Genomic DNA, 13,497 nt, shown 5'->3' with positions numbered 1-13,497 from the left:
TCGAAGTCAGAATTATCAATGTGGAAAAAGTCGAAGTCGGAATTACGGCAAGGGTCCAAAAGTTGAAAAACTCTGTTAAAGTCGAGTGTTGTTCTTGCCCCACCATTTTTTGATTCTACCAAGTGACATGTTTGCTGATTCCTTAAGTAATCACAACTTATCTTATTCTCAGTGTGTTGTGTTGTCTTAAATGTGTACCATTCAGTATGGTTCCATATGTCACAAAAATGTGTATTTTTACTGTGTTCTCTTGTTTTAAATGTGTACTATTCAGTACGTTTCCATATATCGCAAACACAGCTCACAGCAAAAAGGTCTAGATTTGTGTAGATCTTCTAATTTCAGACTAATTTCTGAACTTTAATTAGGAATTTTGCAACGATGTTTATATTATCATGCACCTCCTACACATCAAATCTAAGGTCAGTATTTATATTATCAAGAACCAAGAATGGTGAAGATTATGGCAGTCTATTTTGAGGTTTCCGCTACAGTCCAATTTACCCATTGTAATCTCATTATGATAGCAATTAGCCAGAAGTTTAGTCTTGAAACCCAATACGACAAAGCTTAAGTTTGTCCAATAATGATTGTACATACTGGGATAAGAACACTACTGCCTACCAGCCTTGTTGGTTTCTTAAAACTGAATAAATACTCGAATACAATTGAATCTTATTTGGAAACTGATTGATTCTTTGGTAGGAATTTGGAAGTCTGTCTTTACGCTGGTGACGCACCAGGGATGAGCTGGTTGGAAATCTGAATATGTTTGCTTGTTGGCACCTGAAGGCAAGGTTTGGAGTTCTTTTCCCTTTGGTGATAGTAGTTAATATTGTTTGCACATATTCCCCTCAGTGATATCAGAATTACTACTATTTACATCTTTTTTTATTGCTATCACCTAAAGGCAAGGTTGGAGTTCTTTTCCCCTCAGTGATGGCAATTTTAATATTGTTTTACATGCCTTCCCTATTAGTGATGGTAGATTTATTCATCCTTCGGCTAGGGATTGAAGATCTATCCTGCTCCATAGTACTCACTTTGAATGGGGAGATACATGAACTTTGTACCTCATAAACTTGACCAATTAATGACTCTGTGGTGATCAAATTCTGGTAAGCCTCTAACATAGGGTGGAGTCTGGACTCTGGAAGACATATGTATGCATGCTTTATACATTTACCATTACTTCCAGTGCTTCTATGGCTTCTTTGCTTAATAAATGTCATTTTGACCATCCTTAGGGAGAACTTAGCACTTAATTTTAATAAACAGTGTAATTTATAATTTGGATTTTTGGGTTTATATAGAGGATATATCCTAAAAATACTAAAATGGTAACACTTTCTAAACTCTTCAACACTTTCCAAACACTTCAACTTTTGGCTCTCATGGACTTGAGTATACAATTCGCACAATGTTGCATGTTGTCAGCTAAGTTTGCAGGTTGATACATGTTTGGTGATCTAGTTGCATGTTTTTTTGAAGTTTTACATCTTTCTATCCTTTTTTTTTCAAAAGAAAATACTTCACGAAAAACCTTCTAAGTTCTAGGTACTTTCTTATGATCTGTGAATGGAAAATGAGGTAAACGTTGATCCTGATTCTGGAGTGATTCTGGAGCGTAATATAAAGAGGATCAAGAAAGTCGAACTTGTAACCTCTCAAATTTGGGAAAAGATCTCATGTCTGGTTCATCTTGAACTAACCCCTGAGGCTCTACATTCTTCTACTCGTACAACAAGCATTCACAAATTTAGCTTTTCAGGTTTCTCAATTTTCATATCTTCATTTTTTGGTTTATCAATTTATGTTAAACTGCTCTCATTGTGTTTTATCATTTTTTTTTCTATTTTTCAGTGTGGCATGAAACTGGTAAACCTTTCCACTTGACTAAATAGAGTTTATAAATTGATGGACATGTAATTGGTCATTCAACGTGGCCTTGGTTCATCATTTAACCTTGTGTTAGATATATAAATGTTTGAAACATTGAAATTTTAAGTGATGTATATCGATGATTGCCTTGTCATTAGAATTTGACATGGTTCAATTTTATTTTGATTTTAAGTTTTAATTTATCTCTTTTGTTTTTTACTTTACTTTGTTGCAGAAACCTTTAGGAAATCACTCCTCTTAGATGTACCATCACTTACTTTAATGGGAATACCTTTTTATTTTTATGAAAGGCTACCTATTTATTGTGCTTGAACTATTTGACACCTTTGCTGACCTATTCATATTGGTAATTCCACTAAGTTCACAACTCTGGACGATAAGGCGGGGTGGTTTTCTTGTACTTTGTTGACACCAGTTAAATTTCATTTTGTCTATATGCTCTCCAGAATTTATCTGCAACATGTTTTCAGAACTTTATTTACCATGTTTGTTGTACCATCGATTTGCAAATGGGAAAAAATGTACCCATCACTTTGAAAATAAATATACTTATCACTTGTAATTGTTTTGTGCACTCCATGCAAATGCACACTATCCTTGACCGAAGAAAATGAGTCATTACCTATATGTTTTGAGATTGTTCAGATATAAAATTTTTGAAGATTTCCAACAAACATTATCTCCTATTTAAATGGGTGGTTGAAATTATTTTATGCAACACTCCCCTTTAATTACAAAAAAAAAAATTTAAACTAAGATATTTTCTGGTCCGAGTCTAAGCTATGCTTACAATTTTATTTTTTTTGACATTAGTTGGATTTCCTTTTCTTTTCTTCATTGCTTTAGCCTTGTCTTTTTGTTGGAAGCTTCAGATTTCAGTGTCTTTATTGGCTAATGCAACTGTTCCATTGTTCCAAGTTGTCCATGCATGTCCTCTATTTCTTCAAAAATTGGCTTGTATGTAAACGACTACCACATGTCACCTTCCATAGCTTGCTCTTCATCAATTTGTTCCAAAATAAATCATAAAAATATTTTGTCTCTCAAGGACACTATTGCATGGAAATTTCATTAACATTTTTATTTTCTATAACATCCAGTTGCCTTCAACATTCATTGTTGCAACTTCTATGAAAACATCATTAACATATGGTGTTTCAAGCCATGTTTCAAGAAGTTTTAGTGTGAGAGATTCTCAATGAATACATCAACCTCTTTTTCAATGAAGATAAGTTATTGTAGCATATGCCGCTAATCTATGCCAATGGCATGTCCGTGTTTATTTCAAAATGATTCAATGTATCTAACATCATCTACAATATAATCTGAAAGATAACCCATCGATCATAACAAACCATAGCGGCTAGATTCTTTTAATGTCTTAAAAAAAACCAATGGATGCCAATTTGCGAGAGAAAAATGGTATTGCCACAGTAATATAAATCATAGCAGAGATCTTCATTCATATATATATAATGAGTATGTACTATAGAGATTTATTTATCTCAATGATAACTTGAGATTCTTCCAGTTATGACAAAAGAGTAAAATATTTAAAATAGAGCATGGACTATAGAAAGTAATATAAATCATAGCAGAGATCTTCATTCATATATATATATATATATATATATATATATATATATAACGAGTATGTACTATAGAGATTTATTTAGCTCAATGATAACTTGAGATTCTTCCAGTTATGACGAAGAGTAAACTATTTAAAATAGAACATGGACTATAGAAATTTATCTGAATGATAACTTGAGATTCTTGAGATTCTTATTCCTATTCCACGTTGCATATGATTTCATTGTATGTAAATGAAAAATTAATAGATCAATTTAATCTTAATTTTGACGGATTTGATTACCTATTCTTCTCCACTCTATGCTATTCTTCCCCACTCTATGCCTTACGGCGTTTCCTTTGCAACATAAAGTGCAAATGCTAGTATAAATTTCCTGGAAAAACGTTTCGCAATAACAATGAGGGCTGAGGATTTCGCAATAACAATGGGGGCTGAGGATCAATGGATGACTAAATTGGAATGATTGAATCCTTGGAAAACCTAGAGAACCTGTGGACTCTGAAGCAAATGAGACCAATATTACTTATAACAGTGTATGTAATATAAATTTCCTGGAAAAACGTTTCGCAATAACAATTCACTGTACTCGAAATATAGAATTGTAAGAACCATTATGCTCTCGAGGATTCTCCTGATTGTTATCATGATATGCTCGAAGTATAGAATTGTTGGAAATGGCCAACTTTGTATTTGGAAATTTGTCATGAAATATTTTAGTTAAGGAGATCCATTTCAGTTGAAAGCCGCGAAGATTGAGGTATTATCATTAATGACTATTATTATGGAGCTTGAAGTTACCTTCACAACAATCCTAACCTAGTCCCTTGTGATATGAGCATGGATAGTTCTCTTGATCAACACAGATTCTATGCTTCTTATAGTACCGACATGTTACAGAATTCTATCCCCAGGCCCTCTATCGATAGTCAAAGCAATATTCATTATCAACATAATTAAAACCACGAGAGGTACCCAGGAGTGCAATTTATCTGTTAAACATTGGTTCCATGCGTTGCGACAGCTTGCATATCGGAAGACAAGATCCATCCATTGACTGCAAAATCCAAATGCATATCATTCTACTTTTAATTTATATTGGTTTGATTTTACTGGTAAGGGGATTAGTTTAACCAGAGCATGGTTATTGGCATGAACACCCAATTGCTCAGTATGCCATGGAAAACATTTAACCCTTCTTTTCTCTTGAACTTATTTCGTTAAAAATCCGACAAAAGATAAATGAATTGAAGATCAGTGTGTTAATATTTTCTCAAGTTATCATTCACACATTGATTCTAATGGATTTACAGGTTTGAACAACATATTTTACACCAGGGCGAACTGGGTCCCTGATACTAACAATAGGTATACAGGTATAGCCATTTTCTGGGATTTGATCACTGGGAGAAAACATTGATTCTAATGGAGAAAACATTGATTCTAATGGACTTACAGGTTTGAACAACATATTTTACACCAGGGCGAACTGGGTCCCTGATACTAACAATAGGTATACAGGTATAGCCATTTTCTGGGATTTGATCACTGGGAGAAAAATTATTTTCCAGGTCAACATAAACATGACACAGTGGTTTGGAGAGCTTCACTGATGCCTATTTGTTAGAATCTAAAACCTTGTCCCATGTTTGCAAGATAATTTTTACATGTCCTTTATAATGACAACGACACTTTCCACCAGGAAGCTCCAAGACTACAACTATTTTTTTTATAGAGAGATTTGAAATGATCAACTTTGACAATTGTTGCTTCTTTACACTCTAACAAAATTTCCACCGAATAACAAGCCAAATTCCAAACAACAACATGAAAACATAAATCTCGGTCGATCAAGGTGCAATGCCAACTACATTGATTCACCATATGTCGATGCTCATTAGCCAACTGATTCATCCATTGACTATTTGCCAGACAAAATTTAAGTTGTGTAACCCACGATAACAATTATTAGCACTTATTTATGCTCTAAAAAGATTCCACCTACATTATCGTAAGCAGATCCCTAGCTTAGCTCTTCTAAAACACTACGATCAACCTTCACATTTTCGTGATAAAAGTTGGAATTTCCAGTGAAACTCTGTCGTCGAGAAAATCCCTTACATAATAATTCTCAAGGTTATTTATTAAATTGATTACAACATTTTTGTAATTCTTATATTTTTTTTTATCAAAGTGATCGTATATTTTTGTAATGTTGTCAATGAAGATTTAAAATTGCTGTGGACAAAAATATTTTCGAACAATCTAAAAACGGGTCATCGCCTACAAACAAACAATATTAACATGGGTGATATCTGATTAGGATTCCAACTCCAATCAAATGAGATCAAGGCCACTTGCTATCCTAATCTGAGCTGGGTTATCGATAACTAACCAAAAACGGTTTATGCAATACATGTAAAGCCATGAAAATCGTATTAAACTCATACAAAAAAACACAATGGCAAGACTACCGTTTTCCCAATCACCGTTCGGTATATTGTACATTTATAGCAAATGAGCGTACCCCATTTAACGAGATATTCAACAATAATAACTGTCATGTTATTACCAAAACTGATGATTCTAAAGTAAATATCTAGCCCATAGAAACATCAATGATAAATAGTGTTAAGACCAAAACTGAAGATTCTGAAGTAAATATTTAGCCCATAGAAACATCAATGATAAATAGGGTTAAGAGATATTTAACAATAATAAATAATGTAGCATAGATTAAACACTTATTTGGATTAGGAAAGACGCAATCACAAACAAAACGGAAGATACGTTGCTATAATCGCTATGTCTTTATACGTATAACAGTGGAGCTTCATCGACTATTCACAAGATGGCTGCTGTAAATGTCAAGCCATCCAAAATTCTGTCAATGCATAACTATTCGCAAAATGGCAGCCATAAAAGCCGTGCAAAATTCTGGCGTTGCGTTATCATCAGGGTGATGCATTCAAAATTGCGTGAGGTATAGAGCCGAATGCCACACATATACGAGATTATATATATACATTACATATATAGTCGTAAATAGATTGCGGTTATCATGTTTGTGGCTGAGGAGTCTTGGCAACCTCAGAGAGTTCAGACTTGGTTTTATATTTGGACTCGTCTATCTCGATTCCTTTTTCCTTGGCTGCCTCCTCACCAGACATTCCCATCCTGGACAGCCCGCCTTTTCTACCCATCTCTTGATATCCTTCCTTCCCTATCTGAGCAGCTCTTGTGCTCCCTCCCTTCTTTGCTCCCTCTATCAGCCGCTCCTGCTCAATAAATCATACATTCAATGACGTACAATTTCAAAACACACAGAATACAGGAAGTAATTGAAGGATCCAGAACAAGAATAAGAAAAGAATAAGGCTAATTAGTTACACCTGGGATTCCTTGGGCATGAGCCCTTTCTCCTTGACTTCTTCGTCTGTTGGCTCACGGGTACCTTCCTTGCTGCTGAGCCCTCCTTTCATGGCTCCACGTTTGAGCCTCATTTGAGCTTCTTCTGACATGGGAGCGTCATCCGAACTCATTTTTCCTACCTGATAATTAACTACCTATTACTCTGGGATCACCCTTTTCACTGGTCGATATTCTAATCAATTCCGAACAATCTGCAACATAATGTGATCCATTGACACAATGATGTATATATATATATAGGTTCCTATGGTTGTGTGAGGTATGTTCTATTGGATAAGCTTTAGTATTCGAACGACATGCAGCATGACACGTATTATATAACGCGTCGATTTCATAGATGGGTAATTGTTTATCCAACACGTTTCGCTCTGCAAGAATTATTCATGTTCGAAGCGTACAATCCCCTCTTCTGCATTTTCTTCCATAGGGGATAGTTTGGCTCCACTAGCCTTAGACCTGGACCTCTAACGTTTTTTCAAAGAAAGTAAATTCATGAAATGACTTTTCGTAAGAAGGGGAGAATCATTAAACTTTCCATTTTCCAATTGTTTCTCCTTTTGTAAGTTCAATCTTTCGTAAGTTCAATCTTTCTTTGAGAGCCTCAAAGATCATATTCTTATTATTGACATAGGATGCATCTTTTTGAGTTCCTTCATTTCTATCTATCATTAGCATAAATAAAGATAGGACTCTCGATACCTTCCCTAAATTTGAAGTCAAATAATCTTTAAGGTTCCTTGAATCCTATCCCTAAATTTGAAGTCAAATAATCTTTAAGGTTCCTTGAATCCTCTACCCCACTAGCTTCTCCTCGAACAAACATTCTCGAGTCAATATCTCAAAATCACTACTTCTAAAACCCTTGAATTTTGTGTTTTGAACCACTTTTGTTTCTTCAAGGGATCCTTGAACACATTCTTTAAATAAAACTTATGAGGTTTCCTTATTAGAGGGAGAAACTAGATCTTGAGGATCCTAGTCTCAAACTGACTTTTGTTTGTTGCTTCCTTCATCCAATTGAATAATTAATTTTCTACATAATCCTTAAAGCCATTTCCTTCTGATTCTTTGGAAAAAAACCATTGGATTTCTCTCCCGCTCTAGAAATTTAATGGCATTGATTTGTTTATTGATTTTTAGATGAAGGGCCAAATTTTGAGCAAGTTTTTTTCTAAGTAGCCTCCTGCCTACTTTTTTCCGCTTCCAAATAAGACACTTCTTTTTTATTTTGTTCCATAGAAACCCCATCCCTTGAGGGAAAACCCTTCTCTACACGCCCTTCATTTCGCATTGAGCCCACTCAAATCTTTGGACTATCGAAATTTACTCCCCTAACCCCATAGATTACCTCTAAAGGACACACACACATTTTGTGCCCTAACTTCCTGCAACAAGCGCACTGAAAGGGAACTCCCCAATAATCTGGGGGTTGGGAGAAGGAAAAATCCCCCCACCTAATCGCAAAATCTACCACTAGCCCTTTGCTATTGACAACTTCCATGAGAACCCTTACAATGCATTAGTCTTCTAGCATTAGTTGATCTTCCTTTACTAATAGATTTTTTCCAACTGCATTCTCGATTGCAACGAGATCTTTCTTATTCCAAAACTATGGTAGGAGTCCAGGAAGCAGGAACCACACCTACCTTACTAAAAAGGCTTCGTGTCTTGGGTTGAATCCCCAATACCACTAATGAAGGATGAGACTTGTGTCCCCCCATAGCCACAAACCCTTTTGTTGAGATTTGTAGCTTGGGAGGTACTCCATAGCCCTGGGTATTGGGCTTGTGTGAATTGGCACCAAAAAATCCATTTGTGGGCCAAGTACCTAAGAGGTGGGTTTTGTACTCAAAGTGTTGGGCATGAAACCAAGATGAATTTTGTTGATTTGACCCTTGGATTGCATGTGGCACCCTTAGTGGAGCAAAGGGCAACAAAGAAATTTGAGGGATCTTTTGTCAAATGAGGAAGGAAATTTTTTATTATTTATATGTAGTGGGCTTGTGGCAAAATTTTAAGGTCGACACGACTTTAGGAGATTCATAAAAGAGGGCTATATGTTTCCATCAAGTAGCATATAAATAAGAGAGGGTTATAACCTCATTTGGCATCCAACAACACATCCTCTTCTCAAGAATAGACAGAGTAAGGGAGATGAATACCTTAGGTAGTCAAAATGAATAGGAGTAGGAAGAAGAAGATAGTTTTCGTCTTGTTTTGTCTCATGGTTTGGTACAGGTTCAAGCAGGACATTTGTTCGAGTTCTTAAGGGAAAATTTTGGGTGCGTTAAGGAGGAATTTTCTCTATGATGTTGGCCAAAATTTTATGTGTATTGCAGGCAGTTGGATCCTTAATTTTTGGAGGCCAAGTAGCCTAGTAGGATGCTAGGACTAGGCCACATCCTTCTGAGCCAAGTGCGCAGAAAATCAAGGTTTGTGGGAGAGTTTGCACATTCGTTTAGGGTTGCTACAAGGTGCCCTGGACAGGGCCGAAAAACTTAGAGGTATTGTGCTCAAATATCAAGTGTTTTAGAGGTCTCAAAGGACATCTTCAAGGAGAAAGGGTGTAGGTTTAGAGGTCCAATTTAGGACAGAAGTCGGGAAACCTGTGTACAGGGAGGAGGAATGTTAGAAGGTTGTCCAAAATAGCCGTAAGTGTAGACTTTTGAAGGACAATAACTCTGCTAGAAGTCCCAGACGTGTTGGCCTAAGGGTTGGCTCTTTGAAGGACAAAAGAAGGAAACCAAGTGGGCTAGTGTCTAAACCCTAGTTTATTATTGGAGAAGTACATCTTCAGTGAAAAGAAGGGTAGCCTCCAAGCCCTTGACTTGTCATCACTATAGCAACAGAGGAAGGTAGAAGTGGGCAGATCAAGGCACTGTTCCCAAATGGAGTTGTGAACATTTGATTGAAGTCCTTGTGTGTTGCATTCTTGGTGTACAAAGGAGCAGCAAGAGGGAAGGTTGTTTAGAACCAAGTTCAATGACCTAAAGGAGCATTGTTCATTGATAGAAGTAGATTGGAAGCTAAAGGATCAACAATTTTGTTCAAAGTACATGGACCCGAAGGAGATAAGAAGCTAGCTACATTAGCAAGTAAGTCAATTGTATCTTGTTCAGGGTATATTGGTTGTCAAAAGACTAACACCAAGCCCTAGTTGTATTCTTGTATTAGTGATTGTATAAGGGTCATGATCCCTGGTACGAGAACCATAGATAGTTGTATTATAGTTTTTTAATATAATGAAGTTGGGCTGAAAAAGTGAAAAGTTGTCTATTGTGCACTAGTTGATTTAATGTCGTGTTTATTCCGTTGTGCAAAGTAGTCTTGTTGTGGCATTTGAGCGTGTTTGTGCCAGAAATTCTAAAACCAAACCCAAATTCGTGTCATGGAAATTCAACACCTATAACATTGCTTTAAAAGCCACCTTCGATCTAAATTGAAAGATAATCCAGCAATCTTTTATGAGGATATGGAAGCACAACATATATCCAACCTTGGTCCCCAAAATTTTGACAAAAAATCACTGAAGTTTTTTTTTTTTCAGAAAGAAAAAGCTTCATTATATTATATAAAAGATCCAGATGATACAAAAACTAGTGCAAAAAGATGCAGCCACTATTTTGAGACACTGCGGTTATATACACCATCGCTGATCCATAAAAAAACATCAAATAAAATAAATAAACAGTCATCTGTGCATCACTTGCCGGATCATATCAGATATGAAACTGAGATTTTTAGAGATTGCAAGACAGCCATAAATCATGACATATGCAAGAAAAACAAAAAGATAAAGAAAAAAGAACCTGTATATAACCAAAGGAGCTTCAAGATCCAGGGATATAGAAATCCTGGATAAAATAGGAATTGTCTCCCTCTTTTACTTCCATAGACCATGACCCTGTACCTAAGAGTAGACCCTTCTTTGACAGGCAGTCAGCTTGGAGATTCTGAGCACGGCAGATGTGTTGCATGGAGCAGTCTCTCAAGAGCCCCCATAAGAACATTATCCTGTCCATCCAGCCTGCCAAGTGAGGGCTCCTAATGTGGCAGGCTCCTTTTACATGATTGATCATTGTTTTGGAATCACCATAGATTGGAATAGCCTGTATATCAAAAAACACACAGAAGGCAAGAAGACCCGCTAGAGCTCTCGCCTCAGCCATACTATTAGAGCGTTTTCCTTCGTTCCATGAAATAAGATATTGAAGCTTCTAGTCCATAATAATGTGAACTCCACAGCCACAAATGTTTTGTTGTTCAACACCGTCAAAGAACACTCTAGGAAATTTGTTGAGGAAACATTCTTTCTCTTTCATGAGACCTTTCTTCATTTTGGGCTGCTTTTTTGGCACAGAATCATAAATAGATATGATATGTTCCAAAATAGACTTTAGGCGGTCCTTTGAATCTTTGAAAATTTTACAATTCCTCCATTTCCATGCGCACCATAGGACAATAATAATAAGAGATCTCCATGGCTCTCTTTGCCCACTCCACCATTCAAACGCTGCATGGGTCGAAACAAAAACAACATGAGGGAAACCATAAAGAATTGCCAGATCATACCAGATTTGCAGAGAAGATTTGCATTGGAAGAACATGTGATAATTGGACTCCTTAGCTGATTCGCACATCAAGCATCTACTTGGTCTGTGCCAATTCCTTTTCCTTAAATTTTCCCATGTCAAATTTTTATTGTGGAACACCAACCATGACAAGAAAATTAATTTAAGAGGGCATCCCGACTTCCAGAGGATCGAAGAATATATAGAGCTAGAGTGAGAGGCCTTTAAATTATCATATCAGAGTAAATGTCTTTTACCCGAACCAGCAATTTTGCATTTGGCACCGTCCAAATCAGGTGGTCAGGTGACCTTGAGCGATGAAACCCAAAACTACTGAGAGCATCCTTGACAGAATTCCATAACATAACCAGAGACTCTGGCATACGAAGATCATTGGCATCCTTCCATAGAGGGGTTGGGCCTTGCCAAACTGTTATGAGCTTGTCCCAAGTAAAAATGCCTTTCCTATAGGCTCCAACCTACAAGAGGTTGCTACCTTAATTCTTGTACAAGCTACAACTTAAAGGAAGCTCCAACTGCCATCAATTTTTTGCAGGCTACAACCCACAGAAGGCTCCTACCTCAACATGCTCTAACCTATTCTTTTCATCAAGCTACAACTTGAAAGGAGACTACATCCCCTTAATACATTCAAGAAAACAATGTGCTAGTTACCTAGCCTATAAATATGCATACCTCCATCTCTGTTCCTATTTCTTCTACTCCTCAAATATGCTTCACATATGTTGTATATGTGCCAAGTAATAAACAACTCAAATCAGCACACACTTTCTCTAACTCTCTACCCATATGGCCTTGCAACCTCACACATTTTTATAAGAAAGCTTTAAAGGATATTGGTATTCCAAATATGAATATGAAGTGAAAAGAATTGTCTCTTTGCATTCTACTCATTCATTTCACACTTTTTGAGATTTTGAATATTAAAATAAAATAAATGCTTCACCAAATATTAATTTCAGCCAAATGTAATGATTAAATCAACAAACATAGCAACCCTTTGCAACATACATTAGCAATACATCAAAAACTATAACATCACAACATCAAAAACATAACAATATTCTTCATGTTTTTGCCTTTGTCTTGCATTAAAACAATATTTGTAACACAACAATCTTTGATAACAAACCAACTTAATATATGCAACTACATTTCCATAATAAGTGCATCAAAACAAGCATAGCTCAATGCATCTCTTCACACAATTGTGCATACACCAACTGTGCCATGATACTTTGCTGCTCATTTGTTCTACTATCAATAGTTCTAGCATATCTAGCATACCTTGCACCTAAACACAACAGGTATACCAAGCATACCAAGATGCTTTGCAACCATAACAACCAAGCCATTAACTCAACCATATATAGCATACCTCGTTACTCCTTTGCCATAACAATATATGCAACACCATCAACATGCAATAACAATATGAAAGCAAGTTGTTTACTTCCAAGGCATAACAATACTTGTTCATTTATGCATACATTATCTATGCATTCAACTCGACATGCCTTGTCATCAAGCATAAGAGTGATCAACAATATAGTAACAAATAATTCAATAACAACATAAGCATAACTCAATGTGATGACAAATAGTTCAATAACAACATAAGAATAACTCAATGCATCACATTGCCTTGTGTTGCCCTCTTCAAGTAATCTTCGTTACATAATATTTGGAGCAACACCTCATAAAATAAGCATACATCAACAAACATACTCAAGCCAACATAATAGACATGCAAACATTCCCTGTTGCTCCTGCTATTCATTTGTCATTAGTCATTAATAACGACAATACAATTAATCTCATTAATAACGACAATACAACTAATCTCCCCCATTCCTTGTTTCTCCTGCTATTCATTTGTCATTAATCATTAATAACGACAATACAACTAATCTCATTAATAACGACAATACAACTAATCTCCCCCTTTGACATTCATGACAATATTGTGATCCTTTTTTT

General features: G+C 36.0%; 1 protein-coding gene across 1 annotated transcript; it reads right to left on the bottom strand.

Moving 5' to 3' along the window:
• Positions 1-6,217: 6,217 nt before the first annotated feature.
• LOC149238485 (uncharacterized) lies at positions 6,218-7,122 on the bottom strand. The gene is made up of 2 exons (XM_089366992.1): positions 6,886-7,122; positions 6,218-6,771 (listed from the first exon to the last, which is right to left on the bottom strand). The coding sequence occupies exons 1-2, from the start codon at positions 7,033-7,035 to the stop codon at positions 6,553-6,555; spliced, it is 369 nt and encodes a 122-aa protein (XP_089223118.1). The 5' UTR covers positions 7,036-7,122; the 3' UTR covers positions 6,218-6,552.
• Positions 7,123-13,497: the final 6,375 nt, after the last annotated feature.

Source organism: Pinus tabuliformis, chromosome 8 (assembly GCF_031772625.1).
Source record: "Pinus tabuliformis cultivar Carrire ecotype Pingquan chromosome 8, CPIR1, whole genome shotgun sequence".
Taxonomy (NCBI): Eukaryota; Viridiplantae; Streptophyta; class Pinopsida; order Pinales; family Pinaceae; genus Pinus; species Pinus tabuliformis.
The sequence above is the reverse complement of the archived record's forward strand: the minus strand, read 5'-3'. Positions and strand labels throughout refer to the sequence as shown.